Source organism: Panthera tigris, chromosome D3 (assembly GCF_018350195.1).
Source record: "Panthera tigris isolate Pti1 chromosome D3, P.tigris_Pti1_mat1.1, whole genome shotgun sequence".
Lineage (NCBI taxonomy): Eukaryota > Metazoa > Chordata > Mammalia > Carnivora > Felidae > Panthera > Panthera tigris.
In genome coordinates, this window is record NC_056671.1 from 92972926 (window position 1) to 92997632 (window position 24707).

General features: G+C 45.7%; 1 protein-coding gene across 5 annotated transcripts in view; it reads left to right on the forward strand.

Annotated features, from left to right (window-relative positions):
* Positions 1–1526: 1526 nt before the first annotated feature.
* Positions 1527–24707, forward strand: part of ATP9B (ATPase phospholipid transporting 9B (putative)) — a 250847-nt gene continuing 227666 nt past the window's right edge. For 2 of the 5 annotated variants that reach the window (XM_042961538.1, XM_042961540.1), the window contains exons 1-2: positions 1527–1662; positions 22044–22220. In XM_042961538.1, the coding sequence (XP_042817472.1) occupies positions 1547–1662; positions 22044–22220 (293 nt within the window). In that variant the 5' untranslated portion in view covers positions 1527–1546. The remainder of the gene's footprint in view (positions 1663–22043; positions 22221–24707) is intronic. The other 3 variants (XM_042961543.1, XM_042961542.1, XM_042961539.1) reach the window with 2 other exon arrangements.

Genomic DNA, 24707 nt, shown 5'->3' on the forward strand with positions numbered 1-24707 from the left:
CATTGAAATAAATGCCTCAAATGTTAAAGACAAAACCAGCTTCAAGACAAAATTAATAAAGGCTGTTGAGTCACAAACCTGCGGCAAGGTAGCCCTTCTGGTGTCACTCTTATTTTACCAGGAGTTCAGGGTGTTAGGAGATGAAGTTTTATCAGGTAAAGAGGAAACGCTGACTGGCCAGCATCCTAAGAAGGTGGGACTCTGGAGCGGGAGGAGCCTTTCCAGCCGGGTCGGCGGGTGCTGGCAGGTGCATTTCACAGGCCTCGGTGGGCTGAAGGGGGCCAGCAAGCAGCTGCGGGAACTTCCCAGAAGACTGGCTGGGCTGTGGGGCGCTGGGAGAGGCTGTTGTCCCGCAGGGGGCTGCGCCCCTGTAAGGAGCGGGGCCACCGTGACTCTAACGAGGCGGCATCCCCTGCAGAGGCGACCCCAGGAGGAGCTCTCCACACAGACTCTCACGGGGGCGCATTAAGGGACCGGCCACCACTGGGGGCGGGTGAGGACTTCATCACTACCGGGCCTTTAGCATCTTGGTCTTGGAATGTAAGATCTACTCGCCAACATACGGTTGCTCCTTGAGTAACATGGGTTTGTACGGGGATTTTCCCAATACACGCACATTGTTGTAAATGTATTTTCTGTTATGATTTCCTGCATAACATCTTTTCGCTAGATTTTTATTGTACGAACACAGTATGTTATACATACAACATACAAAATACGGGTTAATATTGTTGGTCAACAGCAGGCTCCTGGCGGTCAAGTTCTTGGGTCAAAACTTACGAGGGCGGGGAGGAAGCACACGTAACCCGTGTTACCCCAGGGTCAACTCTACTTTAGAAATGTAGCCATATATGTGGCCAGAAGAAACCTCGACTGTAAAGCATGGAAAGAGTTCGGAGCAAATTTCCAAGCTCTCAAGACTGACAACCTTCAAGAGCAAGGTAGCGAAGTAGACGTCTCTCCGGACCTAGTTGTCAAGATTGCTGCTTGGAGGCGATGTGAGGGAATAACGAAATCCCCGGGAACAAGGGATCCCGGGAAGTCCCTGTCCGGAGGCGCGGGTCACACCCGAGCGAGGCGGCGGGATACGACAGCGCGGCGCCGCGGCCCCGGGGCCGAGAGCCCAGCCCCGGCCCCGCGGCGTGTGCGCACGCGCCCAGCGCTCGGGGCGGGGCCGCGGGGGCCACGCTGCCTCCGCTGGCGCGCCGGTCGCGCGGTGACGCCAACGGACACGGCGCGCGCGGGGGGGGGGGGGGGGGGGCGGAGTCTCGGGGCGCCACGGCCTCCGCTCGCTCCCGCGCCGCGCGGTGACGTCATCAGGCCGGGACGCGCGCCCGGACCTCCGGGCGCCGCCGCCTCCTGCCTTCGCCGCACGCCGTCGTCATCCGGCCCCGACGCGCGGTGACGCTATCGGGCCCCGACGCGCTGGGGGCGGGGAGAGACGAGCGGGCGGTGCCTCGGCCGGGTTGGAGCTGAGCGCAGAGGGCGGGGAGAGGCAGCGAGTTGAGGTGGGGCCGGGGAGGGGCGGGAAGGCGGCGGCCGGAGCATGGCGGACCAGATCCCTCTGTACCCGGTGCGCAGCGCGGCGGCCGCGGCCCACCGCAAACGCGCGGCCTACTACAGCGCGGCGGGGCCCGGGTCGGGGGCCGAGTGGCCCAGCAGGTAACGACGGAGCGGACCTCCTGCTCGCCGTGGCGCTCCCCCGCCCTCCCCCCTCCCGCTCCCTGCCCGGGTGGGGTCCCCCTGCAGGTGCGGCCGGTCCCCGACTCCCCAGCCGGTCTGTCCGCGCACCCGCAGGCCGCGCACAGTGCTTCCGACTCCGGCACGCCGGGACTCTGGGAGGGCGGCCACCCGGTGGGGGGGGGGGCTCCGGGATGAGCTGTCAGGCCCTCTGTCCCGACCCCGGGTGCCCTGGCGCCCATCGCAGACGGAGACGAGCCCCCCCCCGTGCCGTTGCTGAGCTCTCAGCTGCGCCGGCGGGAAGTCACGCGGACGCTCCGGTGTTCGAACCTCCGGGCGTTACTGGAGAGATTGTGGACGTGACTCCTGTAACTTGTTCTTAGCGTCACAAATATGTACCTTCACGGGCAAGCACTATTCTCACAAATGTGGGACGTTTCGTTTTATTTGCAGACTACACTTTTTACTTAATCATGGGTTTACAAAGTATTTTTTGTTGACAAGAATTTTTGCTTGTAGCAATGGGAAACGGAAGTTCGGAAGGCTAAGTTGGTTAATGGGGACCACAGTTTAGGCTAGACTGAAAACCTACCCACCTTTCATTTTACAGTGGAGGTCTCATACCCTAGTTGGTTTTAGCTCGTATTTATTTCTTACCTAAAGAGAAGAACACTGCATTTAATAAATGGTAGAGTTATTAGAAAAAGAAGTGGAAAGAGGAAATACTGTTCTCTACAGTAAATGGAAATTTTATTACTGAGGAATTTTAGAAGCAATTAACTTTTAATACATAAGAGGAAGAAAACTGCATATTTCAATATCCAGTTGCTTCAGGATTCTAGTTTTAAGGTAGTTTTTGTTGCAGGCTGTTTGAAAGGCTATGACATACAGTCGAAGAACGTGTATTATAATGTTACAGAGCTGAATTGAATCTTGGTTCATTGACTTACTTGCTGTTTGATCTTACTTAAACGGAACCCCCATTTCCTGGGATGTAAAAGCGGGGACACTGGCTCTTACAAGACTGCCGAGAGTTACAGGGCTGTAAGGTGCCTGTGTCTGGTGTTTGTACCATTTCTCCTTTCCTCCCTCATATTACCTATGAGAGTAATCGCATTAGTAATTCTCCAAGTGGTTGGTTGTAGAAGATCATTATTTGGAAATATCCTGCTTATTTCACAATCGATTTCCATCATGGTTTGCATCTCCGTTTTTGGTACGTAGATATTTAGGATCCCTTCGTCTTCTGGTGGATTGTTTCTTTTATTACAACATATTCTTTGTCTCTGGTAATTTTCTTTGCTCTGAAATTTACTTCTGCCATATTGTGGTTTAATGTTTGCATCGTGTTCGCTTTCAACCTAAGTTGAATTTGAAGTGAGTTTCAAATTCTTTGTTGGATCGTGGTCTGCCACTAAACACTCTCAGTCTCTGTCTTTGGATTGTTGTATTTAAACCCTTTACCTTTAAGTTAATTGCTACCTTAGAGCTCAGGTGCTATTTTATTGTCTGTTTTCTGTTTCTCCTGATTCTCATTCCCCTTCTGTTTCTCTTCTTGCCCTCCTTTAGGTTACTTGAGCTTTTCTTGGATATCTCCCCAGTATTTTTGAGTGTGGGTACTTGTATGTTATTGTGTTCGCTCTGTTGGGTATTGCAGTATACATACACAGGGACTTATCACCATGGTATGTTGGTATTAGGATTTTACTCCATGGAGTGAAGTGTGTAAACCTTGCTTGCATTTTGGTCCCTTTACCCATTTCCACCCCCCCTCCCCCCACTTTAACTCATATCAGAAGGTGTTACACTTTTTGTTTATTTTTTTTTATATATATATTTTTAACGTTTATTTATTTTTGAGACAGGGAGAGACAGCATGAACGGGGGAGGGTCAGAGAGAGAGGGAGACACAGAATCTGAAACAGGCTCCTCTGTCAGCACAGAGCCTGACGCAGGGCTCGAACTCACGGACTGCGAGATCATGATCTGAGCCGGTCAGATGCTTAACCGACTGAGCCACCCAGGCGCCCCTACACTTTTTGTTTAAATCATCAAATACAATTTATAAAACTCAGGATTATAAGGATAGTTCATTGTATGTACCCATGTTTTTGGTCATTCTGTTATTATTCATGCTATTTTGCTCATTTCCTTCCTGGTGTTCCAGGATTCTCTTTTTTCCCCCAATCCATTCTATTTGAGAAACTTGGTATAGCCAATCTTGAAACGTCTTTCATCTTAGAATGTTTTCACTAACCCTTCATTCCTGAACGGTAGATTTATTGGATATAGAATTCCTGGTTGACAGTTTTTTCTCACCACTTGAAAACTCTTGTTACATGTCCGGCTACCCTTCATGACTTCTGCAGAAGTTCACTGCCACTCGAATTGGGATCCCTACGGCCAGTGTGTTATTTGTGTCTGACTGCATTCAAGTTTTTATTTGTCTCTCATTTTTACAAGTTCAACTGTGATGTGTCTTGTGGACTTTGAGTTTATCTTGGTTGGTACTTAGTTAAGCATTCTTAATCTGTTGGGTTTTGTTTCACCAAAGTTAGGGAGTTTCTAGCCGTCGGTTTCTCGTGTACTCTCTCTTTGGTTCCCCCATCTCCTCTCTCTCCTGCTGGTACTCAGATGATACAAATGTTGGACATTTGTTAGTGTTATGTAATTCCCTGGGCTGTTTTACCCCCAGTTTCTTTTTTCTGTGTTCAGATTGTGTGCATTCTATTGATTTGTTCTCAAATTCCCCAATTCTGTCCTCTGTAGTCTTCACTCTTCTATTGATCCCATCCAGCAGTGTTGTACTTTTGCTGTTGTATTGTTCAGTTTTATAGTTTCTATTTGTTTCAAGAGAGCTCGTAATTGATTGTTGAAGTGTTTTTCTGTATGCTGCTTAAAATGGTGGTCACCTAATTCCAGTATCTGAGCTAGCCTCGGCTTAGGTGTGTGTTGCCTTTTGTAAGTCCCACTGTGAGTGTTTTGGTTCTCGTATGACTGATGGGTTTTGATTTTATCCCGGACATTCTGGCTGTTAATGTTTGGTTATACGTGGGTCCTGTTGTATCTTTTACTTTAGCAGGTGATCAGCCTGTTTAGATTTAGCCTATAGGTCCCGGCCTACATTTATGGGCTGTGATTCCAATGACAGTTTAATTTTGTGCTGTGATTTTTGGTGTCCTTGCTTTATGTGGTCCTACTGGGACTCTTATCCTCTCTGCTTATGCTGCTGAGAGGAAGAAGGGATTTCCCCAGACCCAGCGTCTGTTTGTAAGAGAAGGAAGTGTCAGGCCTTGTGACCAGGAGGCTTTGTTGGCTGGGCGGTGGTTGTGGTTGTACCTGTTCTGTGTGTGCCTGCTGGCGGTTCTGGGGCCTCTGGTTAGAAGAGTCTGAGCACCCCTGAGGCCAGATCCTTCCTGCTGGTGCCCCCCACCGCTCTGGTCTCTGGTGGCACAGGAGGGGGGTGGATTCAGGCTTCCTGGACTGGCTGCTTCTGAAGCGAGATTGCAGTTGGTGCTGCCTGGTTGTCCTGGTGAGAGAGGGGAACCTGAGGCCCGTGGGCACAGAGGGGCTTTTGAGGCCTCTAGGGTTCCTCTAACTGGTGCTGCCCAGATGCACCAGTGTCCCCTGATAGGACAGGGGAGTCTTAGGGCCATTTCCCACAGGCACTTGGTGATCTCTTGCTGCTGGTGGTGGACTCTCTCCAGGGGAGGAATGACCCTCCTGGGCTGCCTTTTGTTGCCTGGTTGGGAGTTAGGGAACACCAGGCCTAGGTCCTTCCTTCTGTCGGGTGGGCGCGTGTAAGACGTCCTGCCCCTGTGTTGTTTCTCCGGTCCTCTGTTCCAGAGCAGCCCAGCTCGCTTCCTCTTTACTGCTTGCTGCCTTTTCACCATCTGCCAGAGCACTCCTTTGGTTGGCTCTTGCTTTATTTCCAAGGTTTATGTGTGGACTTGGTAGGGGAGCAGGGAGAGATGGGTCTTAACCGGAAGTTGTGCTTTTACATTATTTTGTGAAGTTTGGTTGCGTTTTGTCCCGGGAATGTGTGTGCAGTTGAAAAGCTAAGTGGCAAAACGCCCAGAAGAAGGTGCTGTGGCTCTGTGCTCTGCTTACTCCCTTCTCCTTACCTCACCCCCCACCCCCGAGGCAGTTATTTCGGACTCTTGCGGCGGTTTCTGCTGGCGTTGAAAATCTCCATATTTCAGTGCCTGTGTTCCTTCCTGACTTTGTCAGCACCTGCAGTTACTTTCTTGTGAGGCCTTGCGTATCTCCACCCCAGCCGGGATGGAATTAAACGCCCTGCTGGCTCCTGTGGTCCCCTGCTCCCCTCACGGCACAGATTGCGCTTGCCGGTAGATGTGGGTGCAGCGGCGGTCAGATTTTACCCCTGACGCCTGGCCTTATGAGTTGGGAAATGTTCCCTTCTCTTCTACTTTCTGGCAGACATCGTATAGACTTGGTGTTGACTTCTTTAGACGTTTGGTAGAATTTCCCAGTGAAACCATCTGGGCCTGCAAATTGCTTTCCTGGGTGTTTCAATTTACAGACTCAGTTTCTAGGCTGTTCACGTGAGCCGTGTCACGTTGGGTGAGTTGGGATTGTGCCCTTTGAGGAATCGGTCCCTTCCAGAAAAGTCGCCGTGTTTGTGTGTACAGAGTTGTTGGCCATGTTCTCTTGCTGGCTTTGAGGTGGTTTCATTCAGATGGTGGTGGTTTGGGCTTCACTCCTCTTTGTGGGTTAGTCTTGCTAGAGATGTGATCTTTTCCAAGAGCCATCTTTTATTTTACTTATTTTTTTGTAGTTTTCTATTTCATTAATCTGTGTCTTACTTTTTCCTTCCTTTTCATTGCTTTAGGTTTATTTTTCTTATCTCATTCCTGTTTCTTAGGGTGGGAGTTTCGATTATTGATTGGAGACTTTTCCTCCTTTGAAAAAAAATTTTTTTTAAGTTTGTGTATTTATTTTGAGAGAGAGAGCAGGGGAGGGGCAGAGAGAGAAGACGACAGAGAATCCCAAGCAAGCTCTGAGCTGTCCGCACAGATCCCGATGTGGGGCTTAAACCCACAGACCTTGAGATCGTGACCTGAGCCGAAACCAAGTTGGATGTGTAACTGACTGAGCCACCTGGATGCCCCAGGCTTTTTTTTGACTAATGTTTGCTTGGCATATAATTTTCCATTATTTTACTTCCAGCCTACTTACGTTTGAGGTGAGTTTCTTGTCGTCAGCATATGGTGGGATTCTACTTCTTATCCACGCTGCCCACGTCTGTCTTACGCTTGACGTATTTAGAACATTTATGTTCACTGTCATGATTGATAAGTTAGGGCTGATATCTGCCATTTTCCTTTTTGTTTTCTGTGTTTTTGTTTCTTTGTTTTCTTTTTCCTGTTTTCCTGTGGGTTACTTGAACATTTTTTAGAATTCCATTTTGATTTACCTGTGGTGGTTTTCACTGTATCTCTTTGTATAGATACTATTTGGTGGTAGTTCTGGTGTTTCATTACCCATACGTGAGTCATCGCAGTGTTCTGGGGTTGATATTTTATCTGTGTTAGTGAAGTGTAGAATCCTTACCTCACGACATCCCTTTACTCGTCTCTGCGGTAAAATGACGTATAAATTTTATATACGCAGAAGTATGTAAATATTTCCCTTTCGTGTAACTAAAATCACACATCAGTGTTCTAACTTTTGCTTTATTGCTCAAGCATAATTTAGAAGAATCAAAAGAAGGAATGCCTGTTGTATTGACCCATGTTTTTGCTATTTCTGTTATTCTCTTATTTTCTGAAATTCCTGAATTTATTTTATTATTTCCGTTTTAAGAATTCCTTGCTAGTCTTTAATGTAGGTGTGCTCGAAACAAATTCTCTTAATTTTCTTTCATCTTAGGAGGTCTTTCTCCTTCATTCGTGAAGGGTAATTTTACCAGATATACAATTTGGGGTTGACAGATTTTTTGTATTTTTTTTTAGCACTTGAAAAATGTTATGTTGCTTCTTTTCAGCCTCCATGATTTCTGATGAGAAATCCGATGTCATTTGGATGTTTCTTTTCCTGTGGGTAATACGTCACTTCTTACTGCTGTCAAGCTTTTTTCTTGTCTTGATTTTTCAGTAGTTTCACCATTGTGGGTCTTTGCATAGATTTCTTCGGGTCTATATCGTTTGGAGTTCACATAGCATATTGAATCTGCGTGTTTATATCTTTGGTCAAGTTAGAAGTTTTCAGCCATTTTTTGTGTACTTTTGAGCCCCACCCTCTTTCGTGTCTTCTGATACTCTCTCTGGAGACAACTTTGGAGATCTTTTCTTGTCTCATATGGTCCTGAGTTTTTCTGCTCTTTTGTTTTAAGTCCATTTTCTGCTTACATTGGGTGGTTTTTGTTGTTCACTTAAAGAAAGTTCGTTGGTTTTTCCTTTGTCTCTTCCATTCTGCTCCTGAACCCTATCCGTTAGGGTTTTAGATCTCTGTTACTGTATGTGTAGTTTCAGAATTTCCACTTGATTCTTCTTCATGTTGGTATCCTTTGCTGAAATAGCTGTTGGTTTTCATTTGCATCAAGTATGGTTTTTTTTTTTTTTTAATTTATTTATTTATTAGAGGGAGACAGAGCAAGAGTCGGGGAGGGGCAGAGAGAGAGGGAGGCACAGAATCGGAAGCAGGCTCCAGGCTCTGAGTTGTCAGCACAGACCCTGATGCGGGGATTGAACCCACGAACTGTGGGATCGTGACCTGAGCCAAAGTTAGATGCCTAACCAATTGAGCCCCCCAAACCCCCCAGTATGAGTGTTTTTTGATTGTATCCTAGACATTTTGGGTATTATGCTATGAGGCTCTGGATCTTCTGTTCTATTAGGCCTCCTCTGACCCCAGGACTGAGGGGCGGGGAGGTGGGATGAGGCCGTGTTGCCTTACAGCTGCCTCATGGGGTGAAAACCGGGTGTCCCTTTACCGCTGGGCAGAGATGGGTGGGGTCTGAGGCGTCCCACTGGGCTCTGCTGATGTCTCCTTGTCTGGGGAGGGGAGGAGTGCCTGTTTATTACACCTTGTGGCCTCCTCCAGTGTCTCCTGAGGGTCCTTTACCTCTGGGTTCCAGCTTGTCCTGTCATGTGCTGTGACAGTGGGAGAGATGGGCAGGAGGGACCAGGCTTTTCTTGGGGCTGTCTTAGGTCTGTGCCCGAGATTGTTTCTGGCTGCTGACTCTCTTGTACACAGCATTGGGAGCTCCCGCTGTGTTGCTCCTGGGGTGTGAGGTCCCTCCTGGTCTGCCTCCTCCTCCCCCTCACCTGTCTGTGTGTGTCATCTCCAGCTTGTAGCTATGTCTGTTGGGGAGTTGGGAAGGGCTCTGCTCAGTCTTGCTCTGGAACTGAAAGGAAGGAGTAATTTTCCTTTGTTTTTTGTTTTTGTTTTTGTCTTTCCTCCTTGTATTTTAAAGTCATTCTTACTTATTTTTCATTCATTAATAGCTTTTCAGATACAGTTCACATACCATACAGGTCTCCCACTTCAAGTGTAAAATTCAGGGGCGCCTGGGTAGCTCAGTCGGTTAAGCGTCCGACTCTTGGTTTTGGCTCAGGTCATGATCTCACGGTTCGTGGGACTGAGCCCCATGTTGGGCTCTGTGCCGACATTGCGGAGCCTGCTTGGGACTCTCTCCTCTCTCTCTTTGCCCCTCCCCGGAAGGTGTGTATGCCCTTTCTCTCTCAAAATAAACTTAAAAAAGGGTAAAATTCTGTGTTTTAGTGTATTCACAGATAAGTCAGCCATCGCTGCAGTCAGTGTTGAGCATTTTTGTCACCTCAGAAAGAAACCTGGCACGCTGTAGCTGCCATCCCACTTCATCTCTAGATTTTCTTTCTTCTCTCTTCTTTTTTTGGTAAGTTTTATTTAAGTAATCTCTACATTTCATTTGGGACTCAAACTCAACGATCCTGAGATCAAGAGTCCCACACTCCTACTGAGCTAGCCAGGCACCCTGCTATAGATTTTGTTATTGCAGCAAACTATATTTAACAAAACTAACCGTTTTTAAGTGTACTTTTGACCTAATATATAACAAATCACTAATTTCATACTTCAGAATTGGTAGATAGTTTAAGGTTTGTCTAGTATTTCTGTTTTGGGAAATATGTGTGCTGCGTATTAGAATGCAGCTAAAAAATTATATGATCTATAATATAAATTTTAGATTAAATAGTACAATCTAAAAATGATATAAATTTTAGATTAAATAATAAAATCTAAAAAATAGTTTAAAAATGAAAAGTGTAAATGCAGTCTTACATTTCCAAGAACAAAAGTTAATATTATGAGGTTTTTTTCCTCCACATAGGCAATAGAAAGCTAATTAGTTGTTAGAAAAACAGCTTTGGGGGGCGCCCGGGTGGCTCGGTCGGTTGAGCATTAGACTTCAGCTCAGGTCATGATCTCACGGTTCGTGGGTTTGGGCCCTGCATCCGGCTCTGTGCTGACAGCTCAGAGCCTGGAGCCTGGTCCGGATTCTGTGTCTCTTTCTCTCTCTGCCCCTCCCCGACTCGTGCTCTGTCTCTCTCTGCCTCTCAAAAATAAAACTAATAAGAACAATTAAAAAAAAAAAAAGGAAAACAGCTTTGATACAGGCTTTTCTTGCTTTGTGAGCTTTAAAAGCCTCTTTCTCTGACCATATAAAAATATAATTTTGTGCTCACAATATATAAGGAATTGTACTAAAGTATTTTAAAAGTTCTCAGGTTTTCTTTGGAGTGAAATAACTTTTATTTCATTATAATCAGACCAGTTTAGGACACAATATACTTGAAATATAGTGATGGCAAATCGTTAAAACTTGTATAGAATTTTTCATCCTGAGGTTTATATTTTATGAAAATTTCAAGGGGAAAAATTAGATGTGCTTTGAGTGTGGTTTAACATGTGTGAGGATGTTCCTGGTTGTTTTTGTTGTTTTGTCTTTTCAGTATGTTAGTAGGTGAATGAAATGCTGTCTCCCACATGTAGTATTCAACACTTCACTAGGAATGCGATCACTTGTTAAGATCATTTTTTTGGTAAACTAATGTGAAGCATCTATTCCTTCTTGTGTTATGTGTAGTTGGGTAAAAGTAAGGTAACTTTTAAATTTGTTAATTTGATATTTGTATTTCTGTCTCTTAAATGGTACCTGTGTTATTCACCTTATCTTTACAGTTGAATGAAGAATGAATAACATTGGACATTATTTTGTTTATCCATGTCTGTTAGTACCCTTTCCTTGCTTCTCTTTGCAGTGTGGCTTTTGGCCCTGCCTAGAGCCATTTGCAGTATTATAATAGTTAAACTTTAGTGTTTGAAAAGAGATTCATGCTGAGAACAGATGGCTATTGTCTGATTATCTCTAAAATATTAGCATGTTTCTTGATAGAGGCAACACAAATTTTTTTAATGCTAGTTTTCCCATTCTGAGTGTCTATACACAGTTTTCTCTGAATCTTACAAATTTTACAACTGTGATGATGATCTAAAAAATATCTTACGAGTTGTAAAGATGAAACTTCTCCTTTTCTGTGACAATTTACAACTGAAAAGGTTTTTTGGAGTATAGAATGACTCTTAAGATAGCATTTGTCAAAGTGCCCGGGCCTCCTTGGATCAGACACACACACATTCTTAAGGGTCTGTAGCTCACCAAGTTTATGAAGTTCTTTAAATCTGCCAGGACAGGAATATTTCGGTTGAATTTTCTGCAGTTGACAGTATTAGCATGAAGATGAGAGTGGATGATTGTGAAGGTCACAGTTGGAGGGGACTGAGTATGTGTCCTGAGCCAACTGGCCCACTTATCTTTAAATTTCTAGATTGGCATTTCCTTAATATCGGGTATTGTAGCATTAACTCTAATTTAGAAGTTTGTTTCAATTTATGTATAGCATCTGTGTAATTTCTTACGTCAAGAAGTTGGTATTCTCAAGAAGTTGGTATTCGGTCTCTTATAGAACATCTTGGAAGAGGGATCGGTAGCTCCGAGGTAACTGTGTGTGTAGTTCATGTGAGGGGCGTCTCTTGGCTTGAGGGACCAGCAGGCCCTTGTCCTTGCTTGTTCTGTTGCCGAGGTCACGGCTTGCTTCTTGGGCACTGTTCCTTTCCTTTTTTTTTTTTTTTAAACTATTCCACTGTTTACCTCCTCCGCTAGTGTAGGAAGGGAAGACTGGAAAAGTCCCAATTTCTCAGTACTTCATACACTTTTGCTGCATATTAATGACTCATCAGTGACACTTGAACTTGGAAGTTGTATTTGATGAAGGAAAAAGACGTTTCTTTATAGCCCTTTGCTGCTTTGTTTTTCCTACTTTATTAACATGTAGGCAGAGGGGGCAGTGTCTATTTTTCTTCCAGAAGGTTTCAGCATTAGGCGTATTTTAATGGTTTCTCCCTTTACTAGCAGTTGGCTTCTCAGAAATGTTTCTCATCAAAATGGAAACAATAAGGCTGTTAGATGCTTAATGTGAGTTTAAGCTAGTTATTGTATTGACCTACTTTTCCTTTTCCTTAGATTCATGCAAATTACGTGCCTTCCAGCCCTTGAGTGTTTTGTTGAAAGTTCCTAATTTTTGTAAACCTTTGGCAGCAGCTCAGATAGCTGTCTCCACCTCTTAGTGTGGCAGTCCTCGTGGGTTTGGTATCATCTGTTCTGTCGTCTTTGTTCACTTTGTTTTTACTCGTTTTAAAAATATGTTTCCAGAATTATACTTAATTGCTGGAAACGTTGATTTTTCTTGAGTGACAAACCAATTAAGTGTGTATGACACTAGGCAACAAAGACACTTAAGATTTTCTGCTTATCCTGTCTCTGAAAAAATCCATTATTCATCGTCTTATTGTTTTTAAATACTGAGGTAAAATTTTCAATACAATAGGAAAATTGCTTTGGAAATGGAATAAATTGCTTGCCAGTTCAAAGGCTCCATTTCTGAAGTGGAGGTTACTAAACATGATGTTGCTTATATCCATTATCTTTCAGACTCATTGTACTACTTTTCTAGCATTAAACTTGATAAGATTGTGACTTTTGCTAAAATGCAACACAATCGCGGAAGGAACCTAATGAAAAAGACGAAAAATCTCATTTTGTATACTATATTATAATATATTTAAGTGGCGTTTTGAATTTTAATTGCATTATGTATAAATATTCATTTTCTAGTCGACTGTTTTAAAAGAAGGGATCTTATGCAGAAAATAAGAAAACAAGGAATTTTTCGGAGGAAACCTACTGGCCCTGTTTTAGGCCTGCTGCTTCACAGATGACCTGGGCTTTTGCCTGAGTATCTCAAGTGACCAGTCCCTTGTTGTGGGGATGTTCTGTGCTTGCTGCTTTGCTGCTTGGTGAGGCTGGGGGTGGGGGGTGGGGCGGCAGGTGCTGCTGCCTCTCCCCACTGTGCCCTTGACCTTCAGCAAGCGGCCTTCCGGATGTGTTTAACCAGGCTTAATCACCGATATTAAAGTTTTCCCGTGCTTCTTGGGTGTAGTTTTAAGCAGCACAGCACAGTAATGGTCATCTTTGTAGATAAATCTTGTATTCGTTTTTCATGTTTTCAGATATTTAAAGTTTACTCACATCACACACAAAAAAAGGCTTTCGATGCATTTTCACAAAGAGTTCTCCAGAGAAGTTGTTCACACCGACCAGCCATCGAGTGCCTGGTTATCCAAGATTGTTAGGAATGCTAAGTGTTAAGAATTAGTTTTTTCAATTGTTTTAATTTGCACTTTTCAAAAGTTCTTTTTGAAAACAAAATTTTTTCCTAGGTTGAAGATCTTCTTCCGAAAATTAAAGTGGAAGTCCCTCCCCTTGGCTTGCCTGGCCCGCAGTGTCCCTCCCTGGCCTTGCCCCCTCCAGTCCGGGGCCCTCAGGGCTCTGCAGCCCCTTCTGGGTCTTTCCGAGACCTGTGCTGTGTCTCCCGGTCCCCACACCTCCTTTGTTTTCCAGCGGCCGCTCCCTTTGAAAGGAGCCAGTCACTGCCCCCCCCTCCCCAAACTGAAGCTCTCCAGCCCTTGAACACAATCCCCGCCGCCCCCAGCCCCCGGAACCCTCCTGTGCCTCTGTCTGCGAAGTCCACTGCTCTGATCATCTTGTGGGTCTGGAGTCCTTCGAGGCTGGTCTTTTGGGTGTGGCTCCTTTCACTGAGCAGAATGTTTTGAAGCTTCATGTTGTAGCACGCGTCGCAATGTCCTTTTCTTAAGGCTGAATAATACGACATTATGTGGATAGAGCACATTTGTCTCGGACATTTGAGTTACTTTGCTTTTTATAGTAAAAATTTCCGGTATTAATTGTCTAAAACTAGGAGTTAAGTGAATATGGGTGAAGTGCGTTAGACTGATGCCTGACAGCATCGGGTAAATGCTGGCTGCTGATTTCTCCTCCTTTCCTTTCCCCTCCTCTCAACCTTGAATTCCTACCTGGGCAGCCGGGAGGGCGGGCGGGCGGGCGGGCGGGCTCGCTCGTTTGCTCTCCTTCACTCAGTCTTCAGTTTCAGCACAGCCTCCCCTCTGCTTTCTCTTCTGACTCCCCTCCCCAGAGGGTAGGTGTCCTCGATCTGTAGGGGGAAGGGGGTAATCTGAGGATCCAGATGTTTCTCCGATCACTTCCTGGATCACTTCCTACGGTTACCTCTCCTCAGACCCACTTTGGAGGCCCCAGCGGTGTCAGCCCCGCCCCGCCGGGACCCTGAGGTTCCAGCAGCTCGGCTCTCCTGTTTCCTTGCCGCTGGGTGTAGACGCCTGCTTCCTTGGACCTGCGTGTTCACCGCCCACCCGTGTGCTTTCTAGCTTCCTGCACCTTGTTGGTACCTCTTGTTTTCCATTCAGGCTCAGGCTTTGAAAACCTAGGTGCTGAAAGGAGACCGTGTATTTGATCTTCTGTCTTTACAGGAAACTTTTTACCCTTTTACGTGCGTACGTCTGTGTCTCCTCTTTCGGAAGCCGGGTGTTTGGGGTGTCCTGCCTGCCTCGCGCAGCAGACCGCCCGGAGCTCTGGCGGGAGTAACAGCTGCAACTACCTGGAGGCACCTGCTCTCTGACCGACTCCAGTTCCGCACTCGTGACAGACGGCCGTGCCCAGCTCGAGTGGCCGGCAGTCCTTCCCGAGCGCCGTGCTGGCCGTGCGACCTTCCGGCGTGCCGCGGTCGTCCCTCACGCCCCTGCGGCCCCCGCTCAGTCACCCTCCCCGTGCCAGGTGACCGTCTCCTCAGCTGCCGCTGCCGTCCTTGTAGATTTACCGGTTGGTGCGCGTGAGCCCCTTGAGTCGGAGGCCGCGTCTGGTGCTGACCATCCCGTGTGGGTGCTCAGCATGGCCAGCTGGCTTGCAGAGCGTTTGTTCGTGTTCCTGTAATGATTCGGGGAGGTGACCTTCCTTGGGTACTCAGTCTGATGTGCTCTTCGTTCTCCAGTATTTTCAGACGTCCCATGGTTTTTATTTGTGACATTTAGTTGTCGTGGGAGGAGAAGAAACATCTCGGCGGCTAGTGTCTGCTGAGGGTCCGCTCATCGTCTACTTAGTCTTACTCTCTGTTTTACGGTACGAGGGCCAGCGGTCTCCACATGTGCCAGGCGCCGAGTGTGGGTTCCCTGTGACACTTGACGTCTCTGTGCTGGGTGCCCCTGGGAGAGCCACAGCGGGGCTGCGGGGACTCTGCCGCCCTGCGCTCCCCGAGGCTATGCGGAGAGCAGGAGCGATGAGAGCCTCAGGGCACAGAGGGAACAAAATCCCGTCATTGGCTGCTCTGCAGTGGCATTCTTTCCGTCGCTGTGGTAAAACGATCACAAGTATAGTGGCTTTCAACAGATTTCTTCCTTCCCGCTTGGGTCGGCCAGGGCCGTCTGGTCTCCCACGGCTCCCGCAGGCTGTCGGCAAGCTGCCTCCCCCGTATAGGCCCTGCGGAGAGGCCCGGTCCATGCGGGTGGAGGGTAACGTCTTGTTTTCTTGCTTCAGATTGCCCCCACATGTTGAGAAGGCCTTACAGATCCGGGTGCGGAGGTGGGCCCTTCAGTAGCGAGTGTTGCCATTTCTGTGTTTGTGTTCTGTACGGCCCCGCAGAACCCCGCAGTGGTCAAAGTGCTCGCTGAAAATAGGGTTTACGGGCGCAAATAAGTTCGGGCAGACCACGGGGAACCTACCTTTTTTGTGACCCCGTCACTAACGAACGCACTCATGGTCCTGGTGACACTGGCTGAAGAGGCACGGCGAGTCCCTGGCCGCTGAAGAGGTGCTCCTGCAGCCCAGCACTTACGTGAGGAGGCCCAAGCCACCAGGGCTGCTGAGCGGTGGCCACGGGGAGCACCGCAGAGCGGGCACACGCAAGATGGGCCCAGCTACACTGATGGGGGGCAGCCTTAGCCATCGTTCGTAAGTAGTCGTGTAGGACCCCGTGTGATGGCAGAAGCAAATCACTGCCAGGACAAGATGTCATTTTCTGCCCCTTATTTAAGTGAAGTGTCACATGTATTCAGCCCCCGTCTGATGAGCTTGAGGTAAAATTGCTTCCAGTGTTCTTGGTACTGTTCTAGCACTCCTAGTGGTAGGAGTTTAAATTGCAGTTGGCAATTACATTTCACGTGTTCTAGAGCTTGTGACTTTATGGGACAATTATACAGCTCAGGGAATCTTTGAAAGAATTCACGTAAAAATGGGGAGAGAGTTCTGTGCACAGATATTTTCACTGAAACAGTATTTAGTGGGAAGTCCTGTCTTCTCTGTCCAACAGTAGGGAATAAATCAGTAACCTGTAACTCAGCAGTCTGCTTGCCTGATTATTTTCTAGTTACCAGATGTTAAAAAGATGGCACAAGAAGCTTAGGTTGCAGGTTAGCATTAGCCTTGTAGTCTAAGGACATCTTTTCCGTCATTGAATTCCACTTGTGCTTGGATTCTTGACAGCTGGGCACCTATTGCAAGAATAAAGTTTCCTGAAGGTCGAGGCTTCTGGAATATTTTGCCTTCTGACCTTTGCACTGAATGCTGGTAGGCAGAGTAGCGCCCGGCACCATCACTGCATGCCTGCCTGCGCACACACGTGCAGGTGTGAGAATGTCCACATGCACAAAGTTCCCTGAAGCACTGCTAAAAAGAGAGCTCATTTTGCACATGCGAAGCGTGTTACACGCTGTAGAAGATGTGTTTTAATAACATTTAGAGCAGAATGGAAATAATTGCACTGTTGCTGGATGTTCCCGATTATCTGGAGTAGCACTCAAACTTGTCATTCTTGTGAAAGCCTTCATTCCAGAACGTTGGAGAGTCACAAGCAGTCTAGAGAATGAAGATAGTAACGATGGTACAGAGGACAGCGTCCAGGGCACGACAGGTCTTGGACATGATGGTGGGAAGACAGATGGCGAAACCTGGATCCAAGAAACCACAGAAACGACACTCGGACGTCAGTTTGGGTCTTAAATATTTTTTCCTTGAATACGTTTTCCCCAGTCGCTCATTATGATGGCTTTTAAACATATAGAAACATTAAAAGAACGTTCTTCTACGTAGATTGAACAACAGTGAACGTTGTGCCTCGTTGGCTTTCTGTCTACACTGACCTGTTCTCAGTGCTCTGCAGGTAGGGCCCTTAGCACGGGCCTCCCCATGACAGGCTGGATTCTAGAGCCACAACACTGTTGTCACAGCCAAGGAAATTAACAGTAACTCCTGATATGGCGTCTGCAGCTCATTTCAAGTATCTTCTGTTGTCTCAATAATTTCTTTTCTCCCAAACTGGTACAATGCACAACATATCATTCACCATTTTAAAGTGCAGAATTCAATGGCATTTGGTATACCCCCAGGGTTGTATAGCCATCGCCGTCACGTGCTTCTAGAACATGGTGGTTTTGAGGAGTCCAGGCTGGTGTTTTGTAGTGCGTCCTGTGTCTGGACTAGCACCTCCTGGAGTTGGGCAGTGCTCTTGGTTTTGTGTACTTCTTGTCACGTGAAATTAGCCCCGGAACAGTGCTTCTCAAACAGCAGAGTGTGAGCGCTCCCGACGCCAGCTGTAGGCTGCTCGCAGAAGTTTCCCGTGTCTGGTGGTGGTCCGGGAATTTCTGGTCCTGACGCGACCCCATGTGATGCTGATGCTGTTGGCGTGGCGACTGCGCTTTGAGAACCACTGCTCTGGAGACTGACTAAATACAGTAAATGTGTTGGGGGAATGCTGGGTCTGCTTCGTGTTGTATCGCGTCAGCAGGCAGGTGTCAGGTTGCCGGTGGTGAGCGGTTCGGAGGGTGAGTCCAGGTTAGGGTGGAGATCTCTAGAACTTTCTGCAGTTCCTGAGTTTCCATTCCGGTTGCGAGGAATTTGTGGATGCTTCTCCAGCACCGTGGACTGTTCTGCTTTTTACCCCCCAAGTATTTGTGGATTTCCCAGATACGTTTCTGTCATTGATTTTTAAAAGAAATTTCTTCACGGTGAGAGAACATACTTTGTCTCATTTCAGTTCTCTTACATGTATTAGTTTGTATTGGGGCCCAAGATGTGGTCCGTGGGAGTGAGTGCTCATTGAGCACCCGAGGAGTATATTCTGCCGTGTAGGGCGGAGTGTTCCGTAAATGCCAGTAAGGGCAGGTACGCTGGTGGTGTTGGCCACATCTTTATGTCCTTTCTGATGTTCCATTTCTTCTGTCAGTAACCGAGAGAGGAGTTTGGAAGCCTTCGGGCAGTACTGAGGGTTTGTCTGTTCCTCCTTTCGCTTATGTCCTTCATACTTCGTGTACTTTGAAACTGGTGGTAAGTGTGTGCACACTCAGGATTGCTGGAGCTTATTGGGGATTTGATCTCTTGTCATTATGTAATGTCCTCCTTTATCCTGGGCGGTTCTTCCATTTTATTTTTTTGATGTCTTCTTTGTTTTAAAGTACAATAGCTACTTTTCTTCCTTTGAAAGAGGGTTTGCATCGTATCCTTTTCTGTCTTTTTACTTTTAATCTTTCAACATTATGTGCCATTATATTTAAAACGTTTCCTACCTGTTCCGTTGAAGGGACACTCAGATCAATGGAACAGAATAGAGAACCCAGAAATGGACCCACAGACAAATGGCCAACTAATCTTTGACGAGGCAGGAAAGAATATTCAATGGAATAAAGACAGTCTGTCTCTTCAGCAAGTGGTGGTGGGAAAACTGGACAGCGACATGCAGAAGAACGAACGTGGACCACTTTCTTACACCATCCACAAAAATAAACTCAAAATGGATGAACGACCTAAATGTAAGAGAGGAAGCCATCAAAATCCTCGAGGAGAAAGCAGGCAAAAACCTTTTTGATCTGGGCCGTAGCAACTTACTCAACACGTCTCTGGAGGCAAGGAAAACAAAAGCAAACGTGAACTATTGGGAACTTATCAAAATAAAAAGCTTCTGCACAGCGAAGGAAACAATCAGCAAAACTAAAAGGCAACCGACAGAATGGGAGAAGATATTTGCGAATGACATATCAGGTAAAGGGTTAGTACCCAAAATCTATAAAGAACTTATCAAACTCAACACCCAAAAAACAAATAATCCAGTGAAGAAATGGGCAAAAGACATGAATAGACACTTCTCCAAAGAAGACATCCAGGTGGCCAACTAACACATGAGAAAATGCTCAGCATCACTCATCATCAGAAAAATACAAATTAAAACCACAATGAGATACTACCTCACACCAGTCGGAATGGCTAAATTTGGTAACTCAGGCAACAACAGATGTTGGCGAGGATGCGGAGAAAGAGGATCTCTTTTGCACTGCTGGTGGGAATGCAGACTAGTGCAGCCACTCTGGAAAACAGTATGGAGGTTCCTCAAAAAATTAAAATTAGAACTATCCTATGACCCAGCAATTACACTACTAGGTATTTACCCAAGGGATACAGGTATGCTGTTTCGAAGGGGCGCACGCACCCCAATGTTTATAGCAGCACTGTCAACAATAGCCAAAGTATGGAAAGAGCCCAAGTGTCCATCGCTGGATGAATGGATAAAGAAGATGTTATACACACACACGCACACACACACACACTGGAGTATTACTTGGCAATCAAAAAGAATGAAATCTTGCCATTTGCAACTACGTGGATGGAACCAGAGGGTGTTATGCTAAGTGAAATTAGTCAGAGAAAGACAAATATCATATGACTTCACTCATATGAGGACCTTAAGAGACAGATGAACATAAGGGAAGGGGAGCAAAAATGATATAAAAACAGGGACAAAATATAAGAGACTCTTAAATATGGAGAACAAACAGGTTACTGGAGGGGTTGTGGAGGGGGATGGGCTAAATGGGTAAGGGGCATTAAGGAATCTACTACTGAGATCATGGTTGCATTCTATGCTAACTTGGATGTAAATTTACAAAATGAACTAAAAAATTATACACATCAGCACATCCAATATGAAGTTGGAAATCACAGAGAAAAACGTTGTGGTATAATTTTAAATTATAGGTGGATTTTGTTAAGCTACTTCGATAAAGGAATAATAAAATAACCAGCTATTCTCTTGCAGTGAACATTAAAAAAAAATAAAATGTTTTATTATTATTTTGTAGATAGTGATTTTTGTCTTGCAGGCAACATTTGGCAACGTCTGGAAACCTTTTTATTGTCGCGACTAGGGGGGTGCTCCCACGGGCATCAAATGCGTAGAGTCCACGGATGCTGTTGAACATTCCACAGTGCACGTGACCGTTCTATCAGCAGAGAATTCTATGACCCCAAATGTTAATGGTACTGCTGTTGAGAAGTCCCACTGTACGGATTGCAGTATACATAGCTAACTTTTCACTGTTAGTATTTTACGCTTAATGTAGACTGTGGAACTGCCCACTTCTTACAGTATGACTGTGATGTCTGTTCACATATTTTATGCTGAAGCCTTCACCGGATGATGTTATAACTGTCATTTCCCATCATCATACACATTTTAAAGAATTTTGTGTTGCTTTTCATTCTCGAAATTGTAAGTTTCCTGTTTGTATCGTTTTCTTATCTCGAAACTTTCTTTAGCATTCTTTTGTCCTAGCTGCGATGGTGACGAATCCTCCGAGGTTTAGCCTTCATCTGAGAACGTTTTTGTTTTGCCTTCGTTCCTGGAGGATCTTTTTGCTGGAGGTAGAATTCTGGGTTGAGCCTGCTTCTGTTTCAACACTTGGACGTGGAGTCCTGGCCTCCGTCTGTGTCCACGAGATGTTCGTGGGTGTTGGAGCTAATGTTCTTCTAGACGTAATGAGTCCTTTTTCTCCGGCTGCTTCCAAGAATTTTTCCTTTATCTTTGCTTTGAGTAGTTTGGTTGCGATACGCTCTGTCTGATTTTCTTTGCCTTCGTCCTGTTACAGGTTTGCTGTTGTCTTTAAGTAGATTGTAGTATCGTCTGGCCCTCACTGAGGCCGTGGTTGTGAGTTTGGGTTGGTTTTATTTGTCTTCTGTAAAGTCTGTGGACTTTTTCAGTTTCGGCAACTGCCATTATCTCACAGGAACACAGAAGTCTGCTCTCTTATTTTTGAAATTGGGGTAACGCCTACCAAGAAGGCTTGACGTAACAGTAAATAAGATGGCATTTGTTGACTCTGCGTTACACTTTCTAACAAATTGTTGGTTCTCAAGGTAAGCTTTTATTTGTTGAAGACAAATGTGTCCGTGATTTAGGAAAGATAAAATGGACCTTTGACAGTAGGCTGCCTGTTGTTGGAATCAGAAGAGGATTGTTGGACTCTGAAAGGGATGCTGGCTAGGGAGGAAATTTAACTGAATAGAAAGTTTTAGAAAAGAGAATTAGAGAGACAGAATAAGTATAAGTGGGACATAGTATTCTTGCTGTGTGTGTCAAGTCTGACAACAAACCAGGGGCACCAGGTTCCTGCCTTGACCGTAAGACACCTGCGTAGGTCAAAAGTCACTTCCATGACTTTGATTGATGAGTGTAAAGTTGGTCAGATTTTATATCCTTTCAGTCTGGAACAGTATGGAGATGTGACCCGGACATATACATTTTTTGCTAATAGTAGTGTTTTAGATGATGGACTTTTTTATATTCCTGAATTGAACACCGTGAGTGGGTGGTACCGTCGAGCTGACCGTTCACCCTGATGACCGCGGGGGACTCCCCTCACAGCACGGTCACGGCGGCTTCCTTGGGGAGCCTCTTCCGTTTCTGCTTACCCTGGCTAGGTAAGATTTTTGCAAAGGAAAGTCGCATCCGTTATTTATAACGGTTTGCCTGCGCTGCAGACAGCTTAGTTTGAGGAGTACAGAAAAGCGTGGTCAGTAAAGTTGGACCAGCTCGGGTCCTACATGATCCCCTCACCGTGACGGAAGCCTGCGTGGCCTGCCTCAGCACTCTGCTCTTACCTTTTAGCAGGTACCAGCTGGAAGATGAGTCCGCCCACCTGGACGAAATGCCACTAATGATGTCTGAAGAAGGCTTTGAGAATGACGAGAGTGATTACCACACGCTACCACGAGCGAGGACCGCGCGACGAAGGAGAGGATTGGAGCGGTTTGTCTGTGGAGGCTGGAAGCTCCTCTGTACGAGGTGTGGTATCTGTTGCTGCCTAGTGTCCCGGGCACCGGGGTTACAGAGTTCAGCCATTTAAAAGCTTAGCTTCTAACGTTTATTTTCGTATCAAACTAAAGAAGACAGTCTAAACGAAATGACGTCATGGAGAGTGATAGCCATTAGAACCGGAAGGGGCCGGAAAGCCAAATTCACTTTTTTTATGGGTCGTTTTAATGCTTAGAAGATGGAGAAAATTAGCGGTTTTGTAATTAACGCATGGTAGAATCCATTCTGGTGACCATATCAGCATTTACAGCTAAGTTCCCTTGTCTTCGTCTGTGGTTATCCTGTGTCCAAAAAGGCGGATGTGGGCCCGTAAAATGTAATGTATTCACACCGTAGCCGCCTGTGTGCGTTATTTGACTGGAATGCTTTGGCTTGGAGTAAGATTCTTCTGTTAATTTAACCAGAAGGAGATGAAGGCAAGGACTGCTTATACTTTAAACAGGTTCACTTGTGGTTGACATAAACTGCATTAAGTCTGCTCACCTTTGACTTTAGAGTCTGGTGTGTGAAGCCACACTCTGTGTGTAGGACACTTTTGCCACTGACTGTCCTCCAGCCCTGGGGACTGGCAGGGCAAGATTACGGCTGGCCAATGCCAACATCACTTGAGCAGTGTGTGTCTAAGAAGTTACAGCTTTTTTAGTCTTTCTGTTCAAGGCTTGTGGTCAGAGCCTTTCTTACGGTCATGAACTTCTGTCCCTTTCCCCGTAAAAAGAATATACATAATTGTAGAAAGATACCTTACTTATCATCCTCTTTATCCCATTAGAAGTTTGCAGAAAGATGTTTTAAAAAAAAAAAAATTAATGTTTATTTATTTTTGAGAGACAGAGAGAGACAGTGTGAGTGGGGGAGGGACAGAATAAGAGAGAAGACACAGAATCTGAAGATGCTCCAGGCTCTGAGCTGTCAGCACAGAGCCCGACGCGGGGCTCGAGCTCACAAGCCGTGAGATCATGACCCGAGCCGAAGTCGGACGCTCCACCCACTGAGCCACCCAGACGCCCCTTACAGAAAGATGTTTTTACAACTGATTTGATTTCAGTGTCAGCTCATGCAGCGGTCTTCAAACAGTGTTCCGTGGGCTCCCAGGGACTCCAAGGAGTCCCTCAAAGAGGTGGGCAGTGTCGAGTCAGGAAGTGAGCCCGGGCAGGATTTAGGCTTATCCACCCCCCTTTCCACTTCCACTTGGTATCTGTCTTTTTCTTTCTTACCTCTTGTAAGCTTTTCATACGAAGAAGGAATTTCACGGCCAAACAAGGTTTTAGAAATCGCTGACTTGTGTCGCATTTTCTAGGTTAAATAGCCCGTATTCCTAGATTGTTCTCTGTGGGCACTTACTAATTCTAGAGTTAATTTCTTTAGCAGTTGCAGAGCTGTGCAGATTTGTTTTGTTTTTCTCGTGTCAGTTGTGATGCTTTGTGCTTTTCAAGGGATTTATCTTTTTTCAAATATATAAATTCCTGCGATGTACGATGAATGAGGCTTTGTAGGGATGTCACATTTTTTTAATTCATGATATTGTCAATTTGTCTCTCCCTTTTTCCTAGTGATCTTGATAGAAGATTATCAGTTTTCTTTTTTTCAAAGAGCCAAACATCTGGTGGTATCTTTGCTTTTGAAATTTTAAACTTTGATCTTGAAATAAATCCTAACTTCTAGAAAAGTTGCAAGAATTGTACAGAGAATTCCTATATGCCTTTTGCCCAAGTTCACTAATTTTTAAGCTTCTGCCATGTTTATTCTACCATTCTCTTCACATCTTACCGTTATTTTCCGAGTCGTTCGGACTAGGTTGCTTCTACATTCCTTTCTCTACGTCTGAGTACTTCGTCGTGCGTTTCGTAGGAGAAGGGTATTTTCCTCCATCCGTCACGCGGTCGCCGTGTTCAGATGTAGTGTCGGTACCGTGCCTTCCGTCTGCTGTCCCCATCCCGTCCTCCGTCGTGCACTTCTCCTCTGGGCTGGTGTGGCTGTTCGGTGGCATGTCTGTGCAGTGTCCGTTAATCCGGAACCGTCCTCGCTGTTGGTCTTTCATTGTGTTGATATTTTTGAGACTGCGGATCAGGTATTTTGTATGTTTCAAATTTGGGTTTGTCTGAAGTTTCCTTGCTGTTAGATTCAGGTGAAATATTCTCTGCGAAGCACTGTAGGAGAGACACTGTGAACGTAGGGTGTTTGCTTCCTGTTTCATTGATTTCTGTCTTCCCTTCATTTTTTCTCATACTTTGAGTTTAATTTGCTGTTCTTTTTCTAGCTTCCTAAGATGAGCATTGCAGTTTTTTCTGTTTTAAAAATAAATGCATTTAAGTTTTGACACATGGTATTTTCATTATCATTTAGTTAAAAATATATAACGATTTTCCTTGTCATTTCTGCTTCCATCGATGCAATTTAGAACCATTCTGCTTAATTTCCAAACAGTCGGGAAGTTTCCTAATTATCTTTTTGTAATTG